The sequence below is a fragment of the Trichechus manatus genome, unplaced genomic scaffold (genome assembly GCF_000243295.1).
Source record: "Trichechus manatus latirostris isolate Lorelei unplaced genomic scaffold, TriManLat1.0 scaffold00001, whole genome shotgun sequence".
NCBI classification, from domain to species: Eukaryota; Metazoa; Chordata; class Mammalia; order Sirenia; family Trichechidae; genus Trichechus; species Trichechus manatus.
In genome coordinates this window covers 26,780,150-26,800,535 of record NW_004443937.1, presented here as the reverse complement: position 1 = coordinate 26,800,535, position 20,386 = coordinate 26,780,150, and the positions used below count along the sequence as shown (strand labels likewise).

Below are 20,386 nucleotides of genomic sequence, written 5' to 3'. Positions count from 1 at the left end.
GTCCACGCCCACGTCCTCCCAGTTCCCCACGCACACCCTGTCCACACCACCACCAGTCACCCAGCATCCACGCCCACATCCTTGCAGTTCCTCACACACACCCAGTTCACACCTCTGGGCCCATGACTGGGGTCCATGCTCCGTCACTGGTCCCTGGCAAACTTCTACTCATTTTCAACAACACACCTGCCCCATTCAGGAGGCTGAGGCACATGTATTTCCTCCCGAGGCACCTCCCCACCAGGCCACGGCCTTTGTGTTGCCATCACTTCACACCCAGCGTGAAGGAGAGTACACACAGGAGCCACATGGATACAGACTCCTAAGCCTCAGTAGCTGACTCCTCAAGGGGACATGGGGGGAAGGGAAGAGCTGAAGTTCTGTGAGTACAGACACTGGGGAAATGAAAAGCTATGAACACAGACAGGGGACAGAGAAGGGGACGGGGAGGAGTGTGATAATGAATCGTTTCAGACAGTTGGGGTTTAGTTAGCAAGTCTTCAAACATCCAGGTAGGGCAGGGCTTCTGAATCTCGGCACTATTGGTGTTTGGAGAGCGTTATTATTTGTTGTGGGGGTGGGCCTGTGTATTGCAGGACGTTTAGCGGCATCTCTGGCCTCTAGCCCCTAGATACCAGTAGCAACGCCTCCAATTGTTAGCAACCAAAAGGTCTCCAGTCATTGTCAAATGCTGCCGGGGATAGGGGAGCAAAATCACCCCAGGTTGAGAACACTGAGGTAGAGCTGTCCTATGGGAAATGGATTTTTGAGTCATTAAGTACAGACGTATAGCTGAACCTATGGGAGATAAGATTTCCCCAGGGAGGAGTACAGAAACAAGATGTTACAGAGGGTGAGAGAGGAAAAGGAGTCAGAGAGTGACCCCGAGAGAAAGGAGCAGCCGGTGTCATCCAGGGGCTGAGCAGAGACGCCCAGCAGTGCCAAAGCCACAGAAGGCTCAAGCAGAGTAAGGGCTGAGAAAAGGTATTGCTCTAGTCACTCAACAATTACCTGGCGAGCTACATGCCAGGAACTGTGAGGAGCAAAGGTAACCAGAGACTAGGGAGACAGCAATGTCACTGGAGTGGAAAAAACAAACCACAAGCAGAGAGAGTGTCTGCAGTGAAGCAGGACTGACGGAAAGTATCAGAACACTGACGTATTTTTGAGGGCCACAGAAAACAGTCAGAAGAGGAAAGATCTGAGACTTAAATGAAAGGGAGCGGAGAAGAAACAGAGAGAGGGGAGAAAAGAGAAGGGTGATGTGGCGGCCCAGGGCAGGATGAGGGACCCTTTCTCCTCAGACACAGGAAGGAAGCAGGAACAGTGAAGGCCTGGAGACGACGAGTGGAGAGAAGCTGAGGGAATATACATGCTATGGCTTTGTCCTTGTCAGGGCAGAGATGAAGAACTGAGGAAGATGCAAAGCTGCACAGCCACAAAGGAAGTCCATAAGGGATGGACAGAAAGGCTAATGAGCAAAACTGAAAACCTAGCAAATGCTGGATAACCAAAAACGGAAAACCTGAAAGCAACCCATGCCCAACCACCAGGAAGTGGGAAAAGCGAGTATCACGCTTCCTTTCCAAAGAAGAGAGGACTATGGAGCCCTGGTGGCGCAGTGGTTAAGAGCTCGGCTGCTAACCAAAAGGTTGGCAGTTCAAATCCACCAGCCACTCCTTGGAAACCCTATGGGGCAGTTGTACTCTGTCCTATAGGGTCGCTATAAGTCAGAATCAACTTGACAACAACAGATTTGGCTTTCTTTTTTTTTTAATGTGGCTATGGGAGCCCTGGTGGCACAGTGGTTAAGAGCTTGGCTACTAATCAAAAGGTCAGTAGTACAAATCCAACAGCTGCTCCTTGGAAACCCTATGGGGCAGTTCTACTTTGTCCTATAGGGTCGCTAGGAGTCGAAATCGACTCAACAGCAATGGGTTTGGTTTTTGTTTTGTTTTTATGTGACTATGGAAAAAAACCCACAAAGAAAAATAGAAAAAGAAACACAGAAACCAAAATGGGATATATATACTGTGTTGTATATAGGGAGTGTTTTTCCTAAAGGTTTTCTTCTCTATGGTTTTTGAAACCATAGAAAGTAGATAACCATAATGGCCAAAAAACAAAAACAAAAACTCTTTCCCTCAAGAAAGGACCCACAGGTAGGAAGGGCTCAGGACAGATGAGTGGCTGAAGTGCCTGTCAACTTCCACGGAGATGCACCTGGCACCTGAGAGCCTGTTGGAGCAAGGGGCAAAGAGTTCCCCAGGAGAAAGGTCTGCATGGCTTCACCAGGGGAGGGTCACCTTGAATAGCTGGCAGGCTGCGGCGGCAGCCTGCCGCTCAGCGTCGATCTTCTTGCTGCCATAGCCTTCCACCTCCACGCTCTTGGGCCACTTTATGTGCAGGGTGACTTTCTGGGGAAGAGAAGAGAAGACTCAAGACCCTTTTCTCTCTAGCCTGCAGCATTGTTGCAAATCATGTGGAGAAGCCACAGCAAAGCTGTAGACCTCACGGCAGCCATGCGGTAGGCTCAGAGCCAAGAGCACAGGACAGAGCCTCAGCCCCGTCACTCACCCCTTGGAAAGCTCTAACTCCCTTACCCTCAAGACATTCCTCCCACCTCAAGTCGCTTTGTTTCCTTAAGTGCCATGTTCCAGCCAGAGGGCAAGCTGGCAACCATCTTTGTCCTTTAAAATCTTCATCAGAGCGGTCTGCCTGCATGCTTCTGTGGGTCCCAAGCCCACAAGACGCCAGGAGCAGGAGTTCTCACCATCAACTCCAGCCCTCTGTGGCCCCCAAGGGTCCATGGGGAACCAAATCAGCACAGAGGCCGCTCTTAGACACAGGGAGAACTCCTTGCCCCTCCTGTCCTGTTTCCCTAAACTACGGATATGTATTTTCCGGCTCTTCTTCAAACCTAGCTTTGCTCTGAGGTTCTCTGTTGAACTGCTTTCAAGTCAGAAGACCCACTCTACCTCCTCCTTGACAAAAAACCTGGGGGAGGTGGGGCAGCCACCTGGGAGTCAGACTAACGCTTCTCCTGGCCACCAGTGCAGTTACCTTTTTCTTCGGTCCATTCGTGTGCACGTAGACCAGTTTGTCTTTTGCATGTGAGATGCCGAGAGCTCTTCCTATCACACTGTTGAGAAGGTTTTTGGGCTGTGGGAACTCTTTTAATAGGTCCCTAGAAGCTAGGAAAATGAGAAGAAATGCATTATAGTTCTTCTTTTAAAAACCAACTCCACAGGGTCCGTATTATGGCAACCCTGGGCTGGGCTCTGATGATGTTGGCTTGTGACTCAGACCACCCAGAGCATGGAGAAGGAAAAGAAACAGCTTCAGGGGCTGCAGGGGACAGTGAGGCCCAGATCCACTTGCACGACCATCCCCTGAAGAAGGGCCAATGACCCACACATAACAGAAGGGAACCAGCCAGCATCCTCTTCCCCACTCAAGCTTCTGATTTAATCCACCAACTACAGAAGCCTGGATGGTCAACAACCCCCGCCCCCACCCCAGTCTAATGTCTGAAAGAAGACACTAAGCAGAAAAGAAAACCACCACACACACATACAAACTGGAGATGAAGGCAATGCAAGGTCCTTCCTAAAGTGAAAGACACATACAAAAAGGACGATCAGTCCCACGTATATCCGAATAATGAGATCCAGAGTCTGAAAACCAAGCCCTGACTCTCAACTGTACCTCAACGCCCTGCAAAAGGCCCCGTAGAACCAGAGTCTGTGTACGGACATTGATTAGAGAGCTCCACAGCAGAGACATGGGCATGAGCCACTCCTCCACGTTCTATGGAGTCAAGTGGAGGCAGAATGTACCAGACACCGTGAGAGGAACCTCACTTCTCTCATTTATTCTTTGGATCAATGTCAGAAAACAAATGGGCAAGATGTGCACCTGCAGGCAGTTGTGCCACAAATAAGCCTGCGGGGAACAGTGAAAAACAGAGGAAAGGGTGAGCCTCCCAAATCACGAGAGTGGACATTCAATGATACAGGGTCAAGGACGAGAGGAGATGGGAGCCTTTTTCATCTCTGCCCAGTCTCTGGCATTACGTTCAACTTTAAATCAGCTCCAAAACATAACTTCGAGGGGTGTGCGCATGCATCATAATCACTTGGGGAGCTTTTTCACAGCACTGGACACCCTGATCCCCATGGGGCACCTGAGAATGGCAGTGATATTGGGGAACGCTCTGTATTTTGAAAAAGCTCCTCTAGGAATTCTGATGTAACCCTGGCTGCCTGGCTTGGGAATCCCTACAGAGAAGGAGCAAAGCAGAAAGAATCAGAGACTGTGTTTCCTTGGCGCAGACTCCTGTGTCAACTGGCCAGGTACGAGTGTCCTGCCTGGTTCTATCTCTCTCTAAATAACTTCTAAAGCAACTAAAAATCAAGGAGTTAACAAAGAGTATCTCAGAAGACTCAAGAGGGTTGGATTCTATAAAAGGACCCAACTTTAAGTAGCTCACTAGACCCACAGGTATAACAGTTGGCCCCGGGCACTGGGACATGCTCCAGCTATACAGGACAGGCAGGGGCCGGCTGTCTCTACCCATCCTTAAAGAGCAGGGATACCCTCACCAATTTCATTCCCTCACTATTCAGAAAACACAAAGCTGGGGTCCATCAGGGCAGTCACTCTGTCTTTACTTGAATTTCTGAAGTCCTAGGTGTATTACGGGTTCTTTCCCACACTGATGATACTCTCTTTGCCGCTCATCCGGGCGAGAGTTCGACGTTTACCTGTTTTTCCCTCACTCCCTCGCGGCTGGCACCCCTCCCCTATTCCGGCCAGGTCCAGGCGCTCCTGTCCCAGGACCTCTGCGCTTGGAGGGTCCATTTGGACCTGTATCACATAGCTCTACAGCAGCAGCGCGGCGGCCCGCCAGCGGATGGCGGTCTCGGCCACCATCCGGGAGGGGGACCCGACCCGCGCCCCTCGCTCTGCCATCACCGGGTGTCAAGGGCGTCGAGGCCCGCCTGCCCCCGCTGCTGCCCTCACCGTTCACCATGCTCCCGTCGCCGGTCCCAGGCCCTCCGGGGGCCGCCCCTGCCTCGGCCTCGGCCTCGGCGGCCTCCCTGGTGTGGTCGGGGCGGGCGCAGCCTGACGACAGGCCGCGCGGGCGTCCCTGTCGTCCGGCAGCACGGGAGCCTGGCGGCCGCAGATGCGGAGAGACGCCGGCAGCCAGCGCCATGAGCCTCCTGACGGCCGCCATCGCGCTCACGCCGGCTCCCGTGGCCCGAGAGTGAGGAGGGCGCGAGGGGACCGCCGAGCGCGCGCCCCCTGCCGACCCGGCGGACCCGCGGCCGGGACCCGACCACCAGAGTGCAGGAAGGGCGCGACCCGCGGCCTCGGGTTTGGACCCCGCTGAATCAGTCTTCCATTAAATCCAAACCCACAGACTCTTCATCTGAATCTGTGGCAAGATGAGGGAATGAGTTTTTCTGGAAATGGTGCTGAGCCTTAACTCAGTGTCCGTCCGAGGAAACCAACTTGAGGGCCCCCTCTTGGTCCTCCCCCATGGCTTGTAAATACCTCTCACATGCCTCTGGCAAATTCCCGACCTTGGAGAACAAGATAACTGCATTCTGTACCAAGGAGTGTGAAATGACTAGTAATCTGGGGCAGTCCACCTCATTTAATGGCTTACCGAGTAAGCCTGGTGAAGAATGGGGAGCCAGGTCAAGGAAAGCCTCTTGAACAGAAGCAGAGTAGATTTAATCCCCACCCAGGGCTGGAGTCAAAGGTGAAAAATACCCAAGCCCCGCAGCCCCTCAGGACACCGTGCCAGGAACTGAGCTGGTCAAGCTGTGAGTGTCTGAAGCCGCTGTTCTTGATATGTATGAAAAACAGATGGGATTCCCTTCCCAAACGCCTATGCCTGGATCCCAGCCAGGAGCAGAGCCTCAGGTTAGCTGGAATCAGACTGAATATGTATGTTGAGGGCAGGGACAATGCAGAGCAAGGGACCTCAAGGTCTAAGTCCTTTCAAAGAAGGCCTCGGTCAGAGGTTGGCAGGGCAGTTGGGGTTAAGCTGGAAAAGAGGTGTTTTGTCTTGTTTCGTTCCAATTCTACATCTGAGTCCAACGATCCCGTTAAAACACTGCTGGGCGCCACTCCCAAAGTTTCTTATTCATTAGGTCTAGAGTGAGGCCTGAGAATCTGTATTCCTGACAAGTTCCCAGGTGATACTGAGGCTGCTAGTCTGGAGACCACACTCTGAGATCCACTGGCCTATGGAAGGAATATGGGATTTGAGTCCTAATACTTGAGCTTAGTCCCAACTCTACCACTTGCCAGCTGTGAGCCTTGAGCAATTTCATTAATTGGGAAAATAAGGACAAATTTGCTTCACTCATTTTGTATGGCTATAGTTAGGATCAAATGGGAATGTTTGGAAGGCTTTGCAGAGTGCTCTGTGGATGTTGGCTGTTAGATAAGTCCCAGCTCTGAGGTCTGAAACAGCAGGGGATAGGTCCCTTAGAGAGAGACCCAGAGGGTGGTATGGTCTCAACTCCAGCTGCCTCCATGCTCTTCTTGGAGGGCTTTTACCACATAAGGGGCAACAGGGAAAGTGACCTTGGCAGAAATTATCCAGCCTCATGAAAGGACAATACCCTTGGGTCAGAACACGTTTCTCCAAGGGCTTTGTATTTAGGCAGGTAAGGCATCAGTTTGCCAAACACCTAGGCATCCACTCAACTTCAGGAGTTTTTTCCAGGATTGTTAGCAGCCCAAATTCCCTCAAAAGAAGCCAGAAACTTACTGAGCCTGGGAGTGGCAGCAGGGTCTGAGGCCAGATTTTGAAAACTGTGGTATCTGAAAACTAAAGGGGTTCAACAGCCTAGACAGAAGGAGCCCACCTGGAAAGCAGGGCCTGAGCACTTCATGGTGCACTTCATGAGGCCCTCAGTGTAGCACTCTGCTCTGACAACCACTTAAGACAGCATCAGATTGAAATGATATTTCTTGGATTTGCTTCCAAAGTGGCCGAAGTGGAGGGGTATATGCAAAGCAAGATCGGCCATGAATTGTTAACTGTTCAAGCCGAGTGATAAGTATGTGGGAGTTCATTATATTATCTTCTCTACTTTCATAAACACAAAACATACTTCAAACGTATGTTTGAAATTTTATGTTTTTAAAAAAAAAAGCATCAGGTGATGCCAACCAAATAGTTGGTCCTCAGGGAGCACTTCACTCCTTTTCCTATTTCATTTACTTCATCTCAGCTCTAACAGTTGATGTCACCCTGAGCAAATACATTACCTCCACAAACCTCACTGCATCCTGTAAACTTAGGGTGATTCCTTAGAACAGCTCTGGGAACTCTTCTGGCTCTGTGTTCTTCTCCCCATTGGTCTAGAGCAGGGGTTGGCAAACTACAGCCTGCAGACCAAATCCAGCCCACCAGCTGTTTTTGTAAATAAAGTTTTATTGGAACATAGCCATTCTTGTTTATGTATTATCTATGGTTATTTTCATGCGACAACGGCAGAGTTGAGTACCTGTAAGAGAGACCATATGGCCCACAAAGCCTAAAATATTTACTATCTGGCCCTTTTCAGAAAATTTTGCTGACCCCTGCTCTAGAGGACCCTGCAGAAAATTAGAGGAGCTCAGGCATGCCCCCCTTACCTCAGGACCCTCTGCCAGGCACCCTTCCTTTCACCAACATTAAGCCTTCTCCTCCACATTCTCTGGGGAGAGGAAGTTGACTCCTTTGCCTGTGAAAAGGAGGGAAGTTCTGAAAAAAAAAGGTTTACTGGCTCAGAGATTTCTCTGTCCACTTCCAGATCAGGCATGACATCTAGTACTAGAAGTGCTAAACAATCACATTTAGTATCATGGAGTTAAGGTGTAAATTATCTGCTGAATACACAGGACGTTGTTTCAGGAACCTAAACTTTGGAGGCCCCAGGAAAAGGCAACAGGAGGAAGCCCAAGACAGTTCAGGCTTTAGGGCAAACCAGAGAGCTTCTGGAGGGAAGGCAAGGGGAATCATAGACACCTGAAGAAACCAGGGGTCTCAGCCAATATTATGGCAACTTACTCAGCCATAGTTAGATATTGTACAGATGGTCAAATACCAAGAAGTGGTCCACTTGGTTGGCAAAGAGAAGGTTAAGGGGAGCTACAGAGGCTGGACAGAACACCGTGACCACCTACCCCTCCACCCCCCCCAGGTCACCTGACCTCACAGCTTTCCCTTCCATATCATGTGAAGCCACAAGGTCCCTTGAGGTAAGTCGCTGCATCAGGAAGGGACACATCTGTATGAGGGAGTGGGCAGGAAAGACCAGTCCTATGGTCCCCAGGGTCCTGCCAGAGGGAGTAATATCCCACGTTGCTCTTTAGTGCTCTGTGTCTCAGATCTGGGCGGGGGGGTAAGATTCACGGGGGGGCACTTAGAGATGAATTTCTTGATTTATGCACCCTTTACCTTGGAAGGAGGCCTTGGTAATAGATTGGCAGTGCAGTAGAAAGGCAGATAATAGCTTTTTTCCAATTCCAAATCTGATTCTGATGGGTACCGTGACCTATACAAATGACCACCATTTTCTGTGCACGGTTTTCCTCATTTGAACACCAGACAGACTGTTTCTGCCACACATCTCCTTCTTGAGCGCAGAGGCACCAGTGACGACTCTAGGGAATGAGAAAGCCTGGCAGGAAGGCCCAACAGTCACAGGTGGGCTAAGAGGTCTGTTGCTTCTATGATGAAGAGACAGAGGCAAGAACCCTTTCTAGCGAAGACAGAGAGAGAAAGAATAGGCAAAGATGCACACACCCATGGATGCTTTCTGGAGGCCTGGCTGTTCCGAGGAAGAAAGAGCACCACACCTGCTGAGCCACCCCACTGGGGGCAGCTGCTCATCCCAAGTGCCATGGCATTCTCCTCTGCCCATGCTCAAGGAGGCAACACGAGCTGTGCCACCTAGTGAGCCCCGACTAACCGTCTTCAAGCTTAGCCAAAGCACACCTGACACTCTCAGAGCCACTCACCTGCCATGCTGGAAATGTTAACGTTCAGCCTTTTAGAGTTACAGGGCATTTTAAGAAAGGAGGAAAAAAAAAAGGGCAATCAAGTCTTGTTTTGGCAATGGCAGGGGGTGACATTTCTTTACAACCTAAGTCAAATGGTCAGAGGGGCTGAGAGTACTTATTCCTGTGCTGCTGTCCGCAGTCGGGGCCACTGCAGCAGGAGGGCAGGGCATGTGCTAACTGCATGGGAACATGGCGGCAGTGTGTGCCACAGACTGAGGTGCTCTGTGCTCCCTGCACCCTTTTTGAGTTCTTGACCTTCAAAGCACTTTACAGACAGAGCCTAAAGTGGACATGTTGTCTCAAGTTGAGGCAAAGACTCTATGACCTAAAACAATGCTCTTTCCACTGGGCAGCTGGGGAAGGGATGTGAGGCAGCCTATGAGGAAGAGAAGAGCAGCTGTCAGAACAAAGAGAAGGCCACCAGGAGCACTGGTCTTAGCACACCTGGGCAAGAGCTAAGTCTAAGGAAAGAGAGGAGACATTCATGGGCAGAGATGCTTCCCTGGGTCCTATACTGGCCCTGCCCCTGGGTATCAGTGGGACCTGAGGTGAGCTGTCACTTGTCTGAGTGCTCCCCAATCAAAAGGAAAGGCCACCTTGCTAAATGGACTGAGAGGCGGACTTTAACGTCAGTAAAGTGCTTTGAGGTGCTGGGGGAAGGTAGGGAAGTGCTATGCTGGACATCCCCAAAGTTTCCAAGATGGAGGGCAGTGGGCCAAGTCAGGATTCTAGCCTTGCTACAGGCACCCTGCTCTCTCTGAGCCACCTGAGCCAGGGACAGCCTAGAGGCCTAGAGGGCTCAAGCCCTGTAGGTTCTTCATGCTAGTGCTGAATATCCAGAATGAGCCTAGGCTCCTGACCACACTAGGAGGCCCGAGGAGACAGCGGTGTCCAAGCCATGTGGCCGAACATCATGAAATACCCCAGACCTTTCCAATTGATCTCTCCCTCAGGGCGCCAACAGCTCTGCTAACCCTGCTCTCTGCTCACTTTTTGGAGGCCCCAGGGCCCTGGCCCCCAGGCTCCTGTGGCTACCCACCCCCCGACAGGCCCTGGACCAAACTGGTGCTGGAGGCAAGGCTCCTCCCTTACCTCGAGAGATGGTCCCTCCGGGGGCAGGGTTGACACACATGGGTGGAAGGCGGGGTGGGGGAAGTTTGCACTGACGCTGCCTGTGCTGGGCCCGATCTGGGGGAAAAAGAGAGGGCATCAGGGTGACATACTCCCACACCTCACAGTTACAGACACCTTGAACTGACTCACCCCCAGAGCATCCGTGAGGAGCTTTGGGCAGCAGGGTTGCTGGACCGTACTGGGAGCCAATCGCAGCTTCTGAGAAATAGTGCCAACGACACCACACAGGAAGAAAGCAATTGCTTTTTATCGATGTGATACTTGATGGTTTTGTATAGGTCCCTGCTTAGCTCTCAAAAAAGCCTTTAAACTCTCCCAGTCCCTGTACCCTTAGTCACTCTCTAGGAGTTTAACACACCCGTTCTGTGTACTTCTCTCAAGTCTTGAATTATGAAGATGAGACAGGACAACAGTAGAAAGCTAAAAGCCATGGTACATGTAGGCACAGGGGATCATCTGTCTTCCACTCATTGTAGCTATCCCTGCATTTGCTATGGGTTCCTCTGGCAGCCACCTCAGCCACCAGATCCCAAATCATTCTTTCCCTCTAAGAACTGGGCAAGAGAGAAACTAATTACTGTGGGGATCATCCCTGAAAGCCAAGACCAGGTCCACACTTACCAGCCTTCTCTCTTTCTAAAAGTTAATGACTTGCCATTCCAAACATTTCCATTCATTGGGAGACTAAATACTACTTATCAGTGACCTACAAAACACATTTCTAAGAAGTTCTAAAATTCTGACATACATAAACTAAAATTAAGGCACTCACTGAGTCTTTTCCACAGGAAGGTGGAAATGGATAGGTTAGGAAGACTTAAGGTCTTTTAAGCCACTTAAATGGTGAAAACATCAGAGAATCACTGGTGGAGGGGGGGAAGGTGCAAGAGCTCTTCATCCTCTTTGCCCAGTGGTTTCTGGATAATGACTGGGAAAGCAGAGGAGGGGGAGAAACAATACCCACACTATACACTTGAGAAACAGTCTGTTCTGCTGCAAAGAGGCCCATTTCTATCATGCAAATTAGCTCATATGCAATTGGTAAATAGGGGAATGACAGCAGTAAAACATAGAAGAACGCTGATTCAAGAATTTCAAATTCTCATAGAATCCAGACCTTATGTAGCCATTGAGGCTGGATGAACCCCTGAAACTATTACCCTGAGATAATCTTCAAACCTTAAACCAAAAATATCCCCTGACATCTTCTTAAAACCAAACAACAGTTTAGCTTAACTAGTAAAGAATATCTGCCTTGAGCACTGTGCTCTTTTAAGATCCATCTATATGGGATCAAATTGACAATAGCAACTTGAAAGATTAGACAGGAAGCTTACGGGGAAGTGAGTTTATGTTAATGAGGGAGGAACAACTCAGAAAAGGAGGGTGAGCATGGTTGTACAACTCGAAGAATGTAATCAATGTCACTGAACTGTACATGTAGAAACTGTTGAATTAGTGTATGTTCTGATGTGTATATTCTTAGCAATAACAAAAATAATTTTTTTTTTAAAGTTAGTGCCTGTAAAGAATCAAGGTGGTATGTATATGGGTGTTTACTATAAAATTTTCTCAATGTTTCAGTATTTTTGTAATAGAACGCTGGGGGGAGGGAGCCAGTACCTGCACTCAGGCCCTCTTCCCCCACACAGCCGCTGCACACACTTCTTAACAGCAGCCCCACTGGCTCAGAGCTCCACTTCTACGTACACTGCCTCAGCAACTGCCAGCTCTGTTCTCCTTAGAATGCCTTCCGTGCCTTTTTAGCATCACACCGAGCTGCCTGCCTAGGTGCTCCAAAGCATGTTCCCAGCCACCAACTACTGTTTTTATCATACTCTGGTCAGAAAGTTGCGGTTGCATAGCCCCAACTCATTTTTCCCATAAGGCCTCATAATATCATAGGCATGTGATTTTGCAGAGAACTATATATATATATACAGTGTTTGGCAGGAAAGACTGTAGGGTCTCCTGGAACAAAGTGCCTAGGATCAAAGTTTATCTTGGAACTAAATCTGGCTCTGCTTTGAAGCTAAGGATAGAAATGACCAGCTCAACCTCTCCATTCCCATTTGAGGAGGGGTCTTGTGCATATCCAAGGATGCTGGACTGAATAAAAAAGAATAAATGATTCAACGATTATCTGTTATCTCATTAAGTGTTTCCAGCAATGGGGAGTTCTTATAATCCCACAACATCACTGAACCCTCTTCTAACCACAGAGCTGTACAAAAAATGCACATTCTTGCTATTGACCCAGTGGTTTTCAAAGTCTAGATCTGAGTATAAAAGACTGAGCATGCTCCTGACCAGGATCACAGCAGAGGGTTCTGGACAGAGCTGGAGAAGGACGTACAGCATAATTACAACCCACAAAAAAAGACCAGATTTACTGGCCTAAAGGAGACTGGAGAAGCCCCGAGACTGTGGCCCCCAGACACCTTTTTAGCTCAGTGGTGAAGTCACCTCCGACGTTCACTGTTCCGCCTGGAGGTGGACAGCCCCGTAAAACCAAATGAGACTAATGAGGTACAGGAGTCCAGTGACAAGGGCCAGAAGGCAGAAGGGGACAAGGAAGCTGGTGATAGGGAACCCAAGGTTGAGTAAAGATATTGTTGATGTGTTGTAAGATTGTTAACCATTGTCATAGGGCAACATTTGTAGTAACTGTTAAACGAGAAACTATTTAGTTCTGTAAACCATCTTAAGTGAGAATAACAGCACAATTGGAAGAGCGTAGTCAATGTCACTGAACTGTGCATGTAGAAATTTTTGAAATGGTGTATCTTTGGCTATGTGTATTTTCACTAAAAAAAAAAAATGACGTTGAGAAGTTACAGGGTTGATATGTTGTGGGGTTGTTAACCAATGTCATAAAACAACATATGTACTTCTGTTTAATGAGAAACTATTTGTTCTGTAAGCCTTCACCTAAAGTACAATAAAATAAATAAATAAATAAAAAAGGAAAAAAAAAAAGACTAAGCATGCTCTTAGCGGTGTGATTTGGATGGTCTTACAGCTGAGAGACCAAAAACCTGTGGTAAGATGCTGGGAGGGGTATGTATCCAGCACATGAGCATTCTAGTCGGTGAGGTGCTGGCAGCTCTGTTGAATTACATAATAGGAAAGATAGAAGCCACAAGACCTACTGGGCCACTGTCCACAGTGCTGCATGGAATTTCTATAGCCATTACCATCAGAACTATCAAATGGCCCATTCCATTGAGACTGCAAGCTCCTGAGTACCAGGAAGCATCTCTTAAATACAGCTGTCTCCCCTCTACTGCCTTGTACACAATAGGTACTCAATCATGCAGCCTCACAGCCCACTCCTGAAAATAAGGGCTAAGAAACAGGCTCAGGTAAGTTAACACCATGTTAGTGTTAGAAGGGGCCAGACACAAACCTCAGCTTGTCTGACTCTGGAGCCCCAAGCTTTACACTGTATTACATTTCTTCTCAAGATTCATGATACCCTAAAAAAAAACCAAACCTGTTGCCATCAAGTCGATTCCAACTCATAATGATCTTATAGGACAGAGTAGAACTGCCCCATAGGGTTTCCAAGGCTGTAATCTTTACGGGAGCAGACTGCCACATCTTTCTCCCTCAGAAGAGCTGGTGGGTTCGAACCACCAACCTTTAGGTTACCAGCCAAGTTCTTAACCACTGTGCCACCGAGGCTCCTCCATGACACCCTAGGGAGCTCATAACTCATCATGAGGAACAAACATGTAAAAAGAGAACTCCTAAGAGATAAAGAACAGTACTATACAATAATAAAAGTGTCACAAGGCCACACATGACCAGTTGCCAAGGTCATGATGGAAACTACAAGTGCTACCGGCAGTCAGAAGCCAGGAGGGGGCATCAGCCTTATAGTCAGGGAATTGTAAAAAGAAGGTTTACCTGAAGGAAAATATTCAAGGTGGTGACCCTTTCTGATTAAGGCTTTCCCTGAGATCTCCAACCACAAAATGGTTGTTAGCAAAGAAATAACACTTACCTGTGTGAAAAGCAAGGCCCAAAATCAGATTCTTGTATGTCCTGAAGCTACTTAACACTGACACGGATTGTGTGTTTACCAGATATCAGGCCTTGCTCTAAGCTCTTTACATGTATTAACTCATTTGATCCTTGCGACAATCCTATGAGACAGGTACTACGATTCAGCCCACTTAAATCATGAGGGCATGGAGGCAGAGAGAGGCTGTGACCTCTCTAAGCCTCCCCAGCCAGTGAGGGGCAGAGCTGAGGTGGGAACCTGGCATCTAGCTCTGGAGCCTCTGCTCAGTGAGGCTATGCTGCTCCCACTAAACTGAGGAGTCACAATGTCAACCCCCAGCCTAGAAGGTAAATCACAAATGCTGTGAGGGAACGTTGCCCCGATACTCTCTCACCTGGACCATCTCCCTATCCTACCACAGTGTTAAATAATGTAGAAAAAAGGAGAATTGAGCTTTTATTGCGTTTTCTGTCACTTTATAAAATCAGGACTGTTAATTCAGAGACACCCCGCTCCATGAGAAAACCTCTTCTTCTCCTTTTACAAGTGGGTGGACCACAAAGCCCACTGATTAGTAAATAAACACAAAGCAATTAAGTGAAAAATGTGTTGTCCACATTAATCTCAAGCTCAATTTTCCCTTCTCAGACACAGTTAACCAACAAAACCAGGATATTAGAGATTAATTTTTTCACGTCATATGAAAACAGATGGGGTGGCTGAAGAAAAACAAGGGGGTGGGATGAGGTGGCTCTGAGCCCTGGTACATCCAGCCCTCCTTCTGGCCCCATTCAAGGGGTCACAATGGTACCACTTGGCCAGGGTTTCCCAGTCCTATAGGAACGTAACTTAGAGAGGAGACACATTGGGATGATCTCTTTAATCAGCAGTTATGGAAGGCATTGTTATGGCTCTCATTTATTTCTAAAACATGTCCAGACAGGAACCTCAGGGCCAGCTTCAGCACAGGCTATGGGCTTTTTTCTCTTTATCCCTTAAAGGAGGAAAGCCATGCTCCTGTTTAAGTCATACAAAGTCCTTCAGGATCTGACCTCAGAAGCCCTCACCAGCTACACCACTTCCTGTAAGCAGCCCTCGAAGAAACCTTCCCCATAGCCCTGCCGTGGCTCAACTCTGCCACCGCAAATGCTACCCCTGCCCCGTCTGCTGTAGAGTACTTACAACACTCCAGTGTCACCCTGCCACAGATTCTATGACCACTAAAATAACAATCACTCAATTTACTTCCACTGGCGTTTACTGAGGTCGGCCATGTGCATACTGCTGTGCCAGGTGTGATGAATGACAAAGATGAGCATGGTAGACCCTGGCTATGGGAGGCTTCCAATCTAGTGATGTATTCATTAATTCAAAATAGACTAAGCACAAGGCAGTATAGTTATGGTGTGGTGGAAAGTCAGAGAGACTACATTTGTTTGACAGAATCAGGGAAGGCTTATGGAGGAGAAGGTGTAAAACAATGGCCTAAAAGAACAGGTAGAATTTCAATAAGCAGTGAATACATGGGAGAGGGCATTCTCGGGTGGGAGAGCAAATGTACACAAAGGCCTGGGCAAGGGGTGGCACAGGGTTATAAGCACCATGAAAGAGGAAGGTTAGGAAAGGACTTTGGAAAGTCACCCAAGAAGGAGTCCAAGGAACACACACTGGTGAGTGATGTTCACAGTTGTCCATCACAGGGAGGAGGGACATGAAGTCACAAGCACAGGTATGTTCTTACCTTTTCTGAATGAGTCCAGGCTGAACATTTCTGGCCAGGAGGAAAAGCTGGAATCCTGAGAAGGAGGAGGGCCAGAGGCAATGGTTAATATATTCCTAGTCCAGGAACACACAGAGAAGACTTCAATAACACAGAGAACATTGTCCAGAAGACGAGATAAATGAAGCTCTTCACTAAAGAGCACCAACTGCTGTTCCCCAGTCTTAAGGATGGGAGGGGCCAGCTCCACTCTGGAGTAATTACTACATGGCTTTGTTTCTTTCTAATTGAGAGCTTTCTTCTTTTCTCTGTCCTAACACTCCCTGAACCCTGCTAAATAGAAAGGGGCTCATTTCATCATGAGAGACATATATTCCCACCTCCTCACAATACTTGCAAATTTCCCTGGGCCTTCCAGGAAGAAAAGAAATTCTATATGGACCCCTTCTCTCAAGTGGTGTCAGGGAATGGGACTGATGACTGCCTTATGGACTGGCTTACTGGGCTTTCCCAAAACCTAGTCAAGTCCCTAGGAATGGATCTGACTGACAGTATCAAAGAGTAACTGTACAGTAATTCCAAATAAAAAGCTTTTCAGAGCAGAGTCTTTGCGAAATAACGGATGATAACAAGCTCAAGCTCAACTGTTGGCCAAAAGTTTTGCGCATCTGCTCATTAATATTTTTAACTGAGGAATATATCTAGAGTATAAATAAATAAGGTAACATCTCTGTACACAATTTTGTTTCAAAAAAATACTCAAACTCAGATGTTTTTAATAAAGTGATACTCCTGGGTTAGGAGCAATAACCTTACGTGTTTTAGTCTGAAAACATCTGTACAATGTTTTAGCAAATCAGGATAATGTCCAACATTACTAGGAGTCTATTGGGGCCTACAATCCTACTCCTGACTGCTATTTCCTCTTATTTTTAAATCTTGGGGAGGTGGAGGTTGGAGGGCTGACCTGGGGCTGAATCTTTCAGGTCCATAGCAGGTCTGCCCTGATGGCCTTCTCTCCCCCAGGGATGCCGGAAATTTCAGCCGATAGGATATGGTAGCTCAGAGAGAAAACTTCAATGTAATATCAACAATGATAAATTTTACTTTAGGAAGTTACATTCTATAGGTTCCTTCTATCCAGATAAAGAGAAAAAGGGTGTAATTTGAGATTCCAGCTTAAGAATACTATAAAATCTAAAGCATCTCAAGCGGTTATTATTCAACCAATACTTTCTTGCTAAGCAATTCTAAGTTAATTTACTTGTAAATAGACTCTAGTTTTGCTTTTAAAAAGTCCCTGATCTAGGGATTGACAAACTTTCTCCATAAAGGTCCAGGTAGTAAATGTTCTAGGCTCTGCTGGCCAGATGATCTCTGTCGCAACTACTCAACTCTGCCGTTGTAGCGTGAAAACAGTTAAAGACAATACATAAATGAATGAGCATGGCTCTACTTCAATAAAACTTTATTTATGAATACTGGGTAAAAAAAAACTTCCTGATCTTCTCTAAGCCAACCAAAGCTCATATATCACTATCTTTTCCTGTACCAGTCTAAAAAATATAGTATGAGATTCAAGATAGGATTTTTCAGAGATATTTTACAGAGCTCTAGGACATTCATAAAGATTCAAAATAAAGCTATCTTCCTTGTGATGCACTGATACGTTAAAAACCATCGTCGTTCAGTGTTTCTTAAGTAATTTAGAGGTAAATAAAATTTTATTATGTCAAGAATTCTTACATAATGAAATACCACTTAATTTCAGCTAGAATCACTATGAGATGATTCCAGGACGGAGAGATTCTACAATGACCATTAAAAAGGAGAGCTCTCATTCAAAAAAAAAAAACCCAAACTCGTTGCTGTCAAGTTGATCCCAACTCATAGCAACCTTATAGGACAGAGTAGAACTGCCCCATAGGGTTTCCAAGGAGTGGCTGGTAGATTCAAACTGCCAACCTTTTGGTTAGAAGCTGAGCTCTTAACCACTACGCCACCAGACCTCCTCCCTCTTCCAAGTCAGTCATAAATGAATTTAATACATGCCTGTTGCTTTACCAGACTTGGTGTGCATGGCTACATCAACTTACCTTACAAGAGCAATGACGATCTCAGATTTTGTAGGCTTTTGAACTGGAGCTGAATTCTCTCCTTGCTATTATTCCTCATCACGAGGCTGGGCCTCCTCCTGGGAAGTACAATGATAGTCACTAAAACGGTGATCCCCACAGGAAAAGAAAGTTGCTCCGATCATTGAAATTAATTTATTAACTCTAACAACAAGGACAAATTTCGTCAGTGGCATGAAACACACACATCGGATACACTGGCCTTACTTCAGGACCTGCCATGAACCACTCTAGACCACCAAATTGTGAGCTGTCCTACACTAGCACCTGGAAGATACCAAGAAAAAAATGTCATGGTAAAGAGGGTCTTCTAGGCCTGAAAAGTATTTTCTCCAAACCCAGAGCAAAATCCGCTTCAGCTCTGAGTTCCAACCCCATAAACTATAATACAAGCCTATACAAGGTAGATAAAGGATCTCTAGCGAAATCTGTGAGAGCCGGAACTTGACAGAACTGCCTTGTTTTTTCAGGTTTCACAAGTTTTCCACCTTTGACAGGATGCAGTCACCACTTTTCTATCACTCTTTTTAGTGGAAAATATTTGCTTCCTTGTCTGACAGGTTTCCACCTTGCACGGTTCCAGCTTTCACAGGTTTTACTGTATAATGCTATTTTGAATTGGGAAAATAACACAGCTAAATGTTAAACAGCATTATCACAGTTTGCCAAGTACTTCCACAGACTTTATCTTATTAATCCATGCAACTATCCAGTGAGGTACGAATTTTCTTTTCCAGAGAAGGAAATTGAGGCACAGTTTACACAACTTGCCCAAGATCCCATAGCTGGCACAGGGCAGGTGGGAAATCTGCATTTAGGTATTCTGACTCCAAAGCTTTCCGGCTTACACTACACTGTTTTTCTTATTTCCAAGATATCATGTTGTTGCCTGGTTCATTCCTTGAAATAACATTTTATACTAACATCTTCGAGGAGTTGAAAGAGGTGAGAACAGTACAACAGCTGATAAAACCTTGGACCACAACCATATAAATGAAAACACTTAGAGTGTAAATAACTTGGGGGAGTAAAAAGACAACCCTCACAGGTAGAAAATACAGCAAAAGATGTAGTTCCTGCACCTTGAACAGCTACACAAATAAAGAGCACTATCGTAAATCCTACATAATATAACATGAAAAGAGTCCTCCCTCTTGGAAACTTCAAGACACTTAGAGATTTACACGTAAATTACAAGATGTAGTCAAGATCCAGAATGACAGCGGGGTCACTGCTTTCCAAGAAACTCCACGGGTAACCAACAGAAAATGTTTCCTTTCGCTCTGGCCATTGAGCTGCAACCAAGAACAGGTTAAGAGACTGCAACTGGCCATTTGCAGTTCACCTGCTACAGTGTATGGCATGCCCCTGTGGATTAGTGTTCCAAAGTGGGACAGCCCTTGCCTTGCAAAATTGCAATTAAGGTGACCAATGTTGCTACAGAGGACTAACTAGCCAGCATGCTGACGCCATGCTCCTGGCTTGGTGGTTCTGAGGACCCCTGGGACTCCAGCTGACTGCAAACAAAGGACCCAACATGCATTAGGTCTTCCCCTGCGAAATGGGGCAAGTCACCACCAGCAAACAAAGAACACATCACTCCTTGGCCTCCCCCAGTGACACGGCGGTGCAAAAGACGGTAAACCAGGGACGCCAGACTGCATCAGGCCTCCTTCTGAATGAACGGTCCAGGAGGCATGGGGGTGCAGACAAAGGTCCCGGGGCACTCCAGGGGCTTACTCCAGGCCCTGCCTTGGGGGAACGGAGCATCCCCTGAGACGAGGGCGTAGATGCACCAATGAAAAGGCCTCTACCCGCGGCCCCTGAGGAGCCCCTGGCTGCGAGGCCCGCCCCAGCGGACCAGTCTGGCCCCCGCCCCCGTCCCAGCTCCATGGCAACGGTAGGCCCAGGCCTGGCTGCCACAGCTCGGCCCAGCCGGCTTCCCGGGCAGGCCTAGGATGCCCGGCCTGCTCCTAGGGCCCGCCCGCTTCTCCGCCCCACTCTCCGCAAGGCCAGCAGTCGGACCCGGGCCCCTGCTCGCGCCGACCACCCCCGGCCGCGGCAGGCTTCTCAAGGGGACATGAAAGGGGAGAATAAAAAACCCAATTCACCTGTTGTTACAGATGTGAAACAAGCCTCGGTGCACCGCGCATGAGCCGCGGCCCCCCCCTCCCCGCCCCCAAACGCGGCCGGACTACAACTCCCACCAGCGGCGGCGCGGTCCTTCCGGGTCCCGTGGCGGAAGTCCAGCCGGCTACCCTGGCGCTGCCTGCCCCACACCACCGACCCCGCCTTCCGTGCCCGGTCCCGGGTCTC

General features: G+C 47.9%; 1 protein-coding gene across 3 annotated transcripts in view; it reads right to left on the bottom strand.

Annotated features, from left to right (window-relative positions):
• DHX30 (DExH-box helicase 30) overlaps positions 1 to 20,380 on the bottom strand; it is a 31,118-nt gene extending 10,738 nt beyond the window's left edge. Inside the window, exons 1-7 of one of the 3 annotated variants that reach the window (XM_004368482.1) lie at positions 20,182 to 20,380; positions 18,032 to 18,129; positions 15,957 to 16,011; positions 10,165 to 10,260; positions 9,031 to 9,059; positions 3,064 to 3,194; positions 2,307 to 2,417 (exon numbers count right to left, since the gene is read on the bottom strand). In XM_004368482.1, coding sequence (XP_004368539.1) covers positions 2,307 to 2,417; positions 3,064 to 3,194; positions 9,031 to 9,037 — 249 coding nt within the window. In that variant the 5' untranslated portion in view covers positions 9,038 to 9,059; positions 10,165 to 10,260; positions 15,957 to 16,011; positions 18,032 to 18,129; positions 20,182 to 20,380. Of the gene's footprint in view, positions 1 to 2,306; positions 2,418 to 3,063; positions 3,195 to 5,025; positions 5,240 to 9,030; positions 9,060 to 10,164; positions 10,261 to 15,956; positions 16,012 to 18,031; positions 18,130 to 20,181 lie in introns of those variants that run through there. The other 2 variants (XM_004368481.1, XM_004368480.1) reach the window with 2 other exon arrangements.
• Between the last annotated feature and the right edge of the window lie 6 nt (positions 20,381 to 20,386).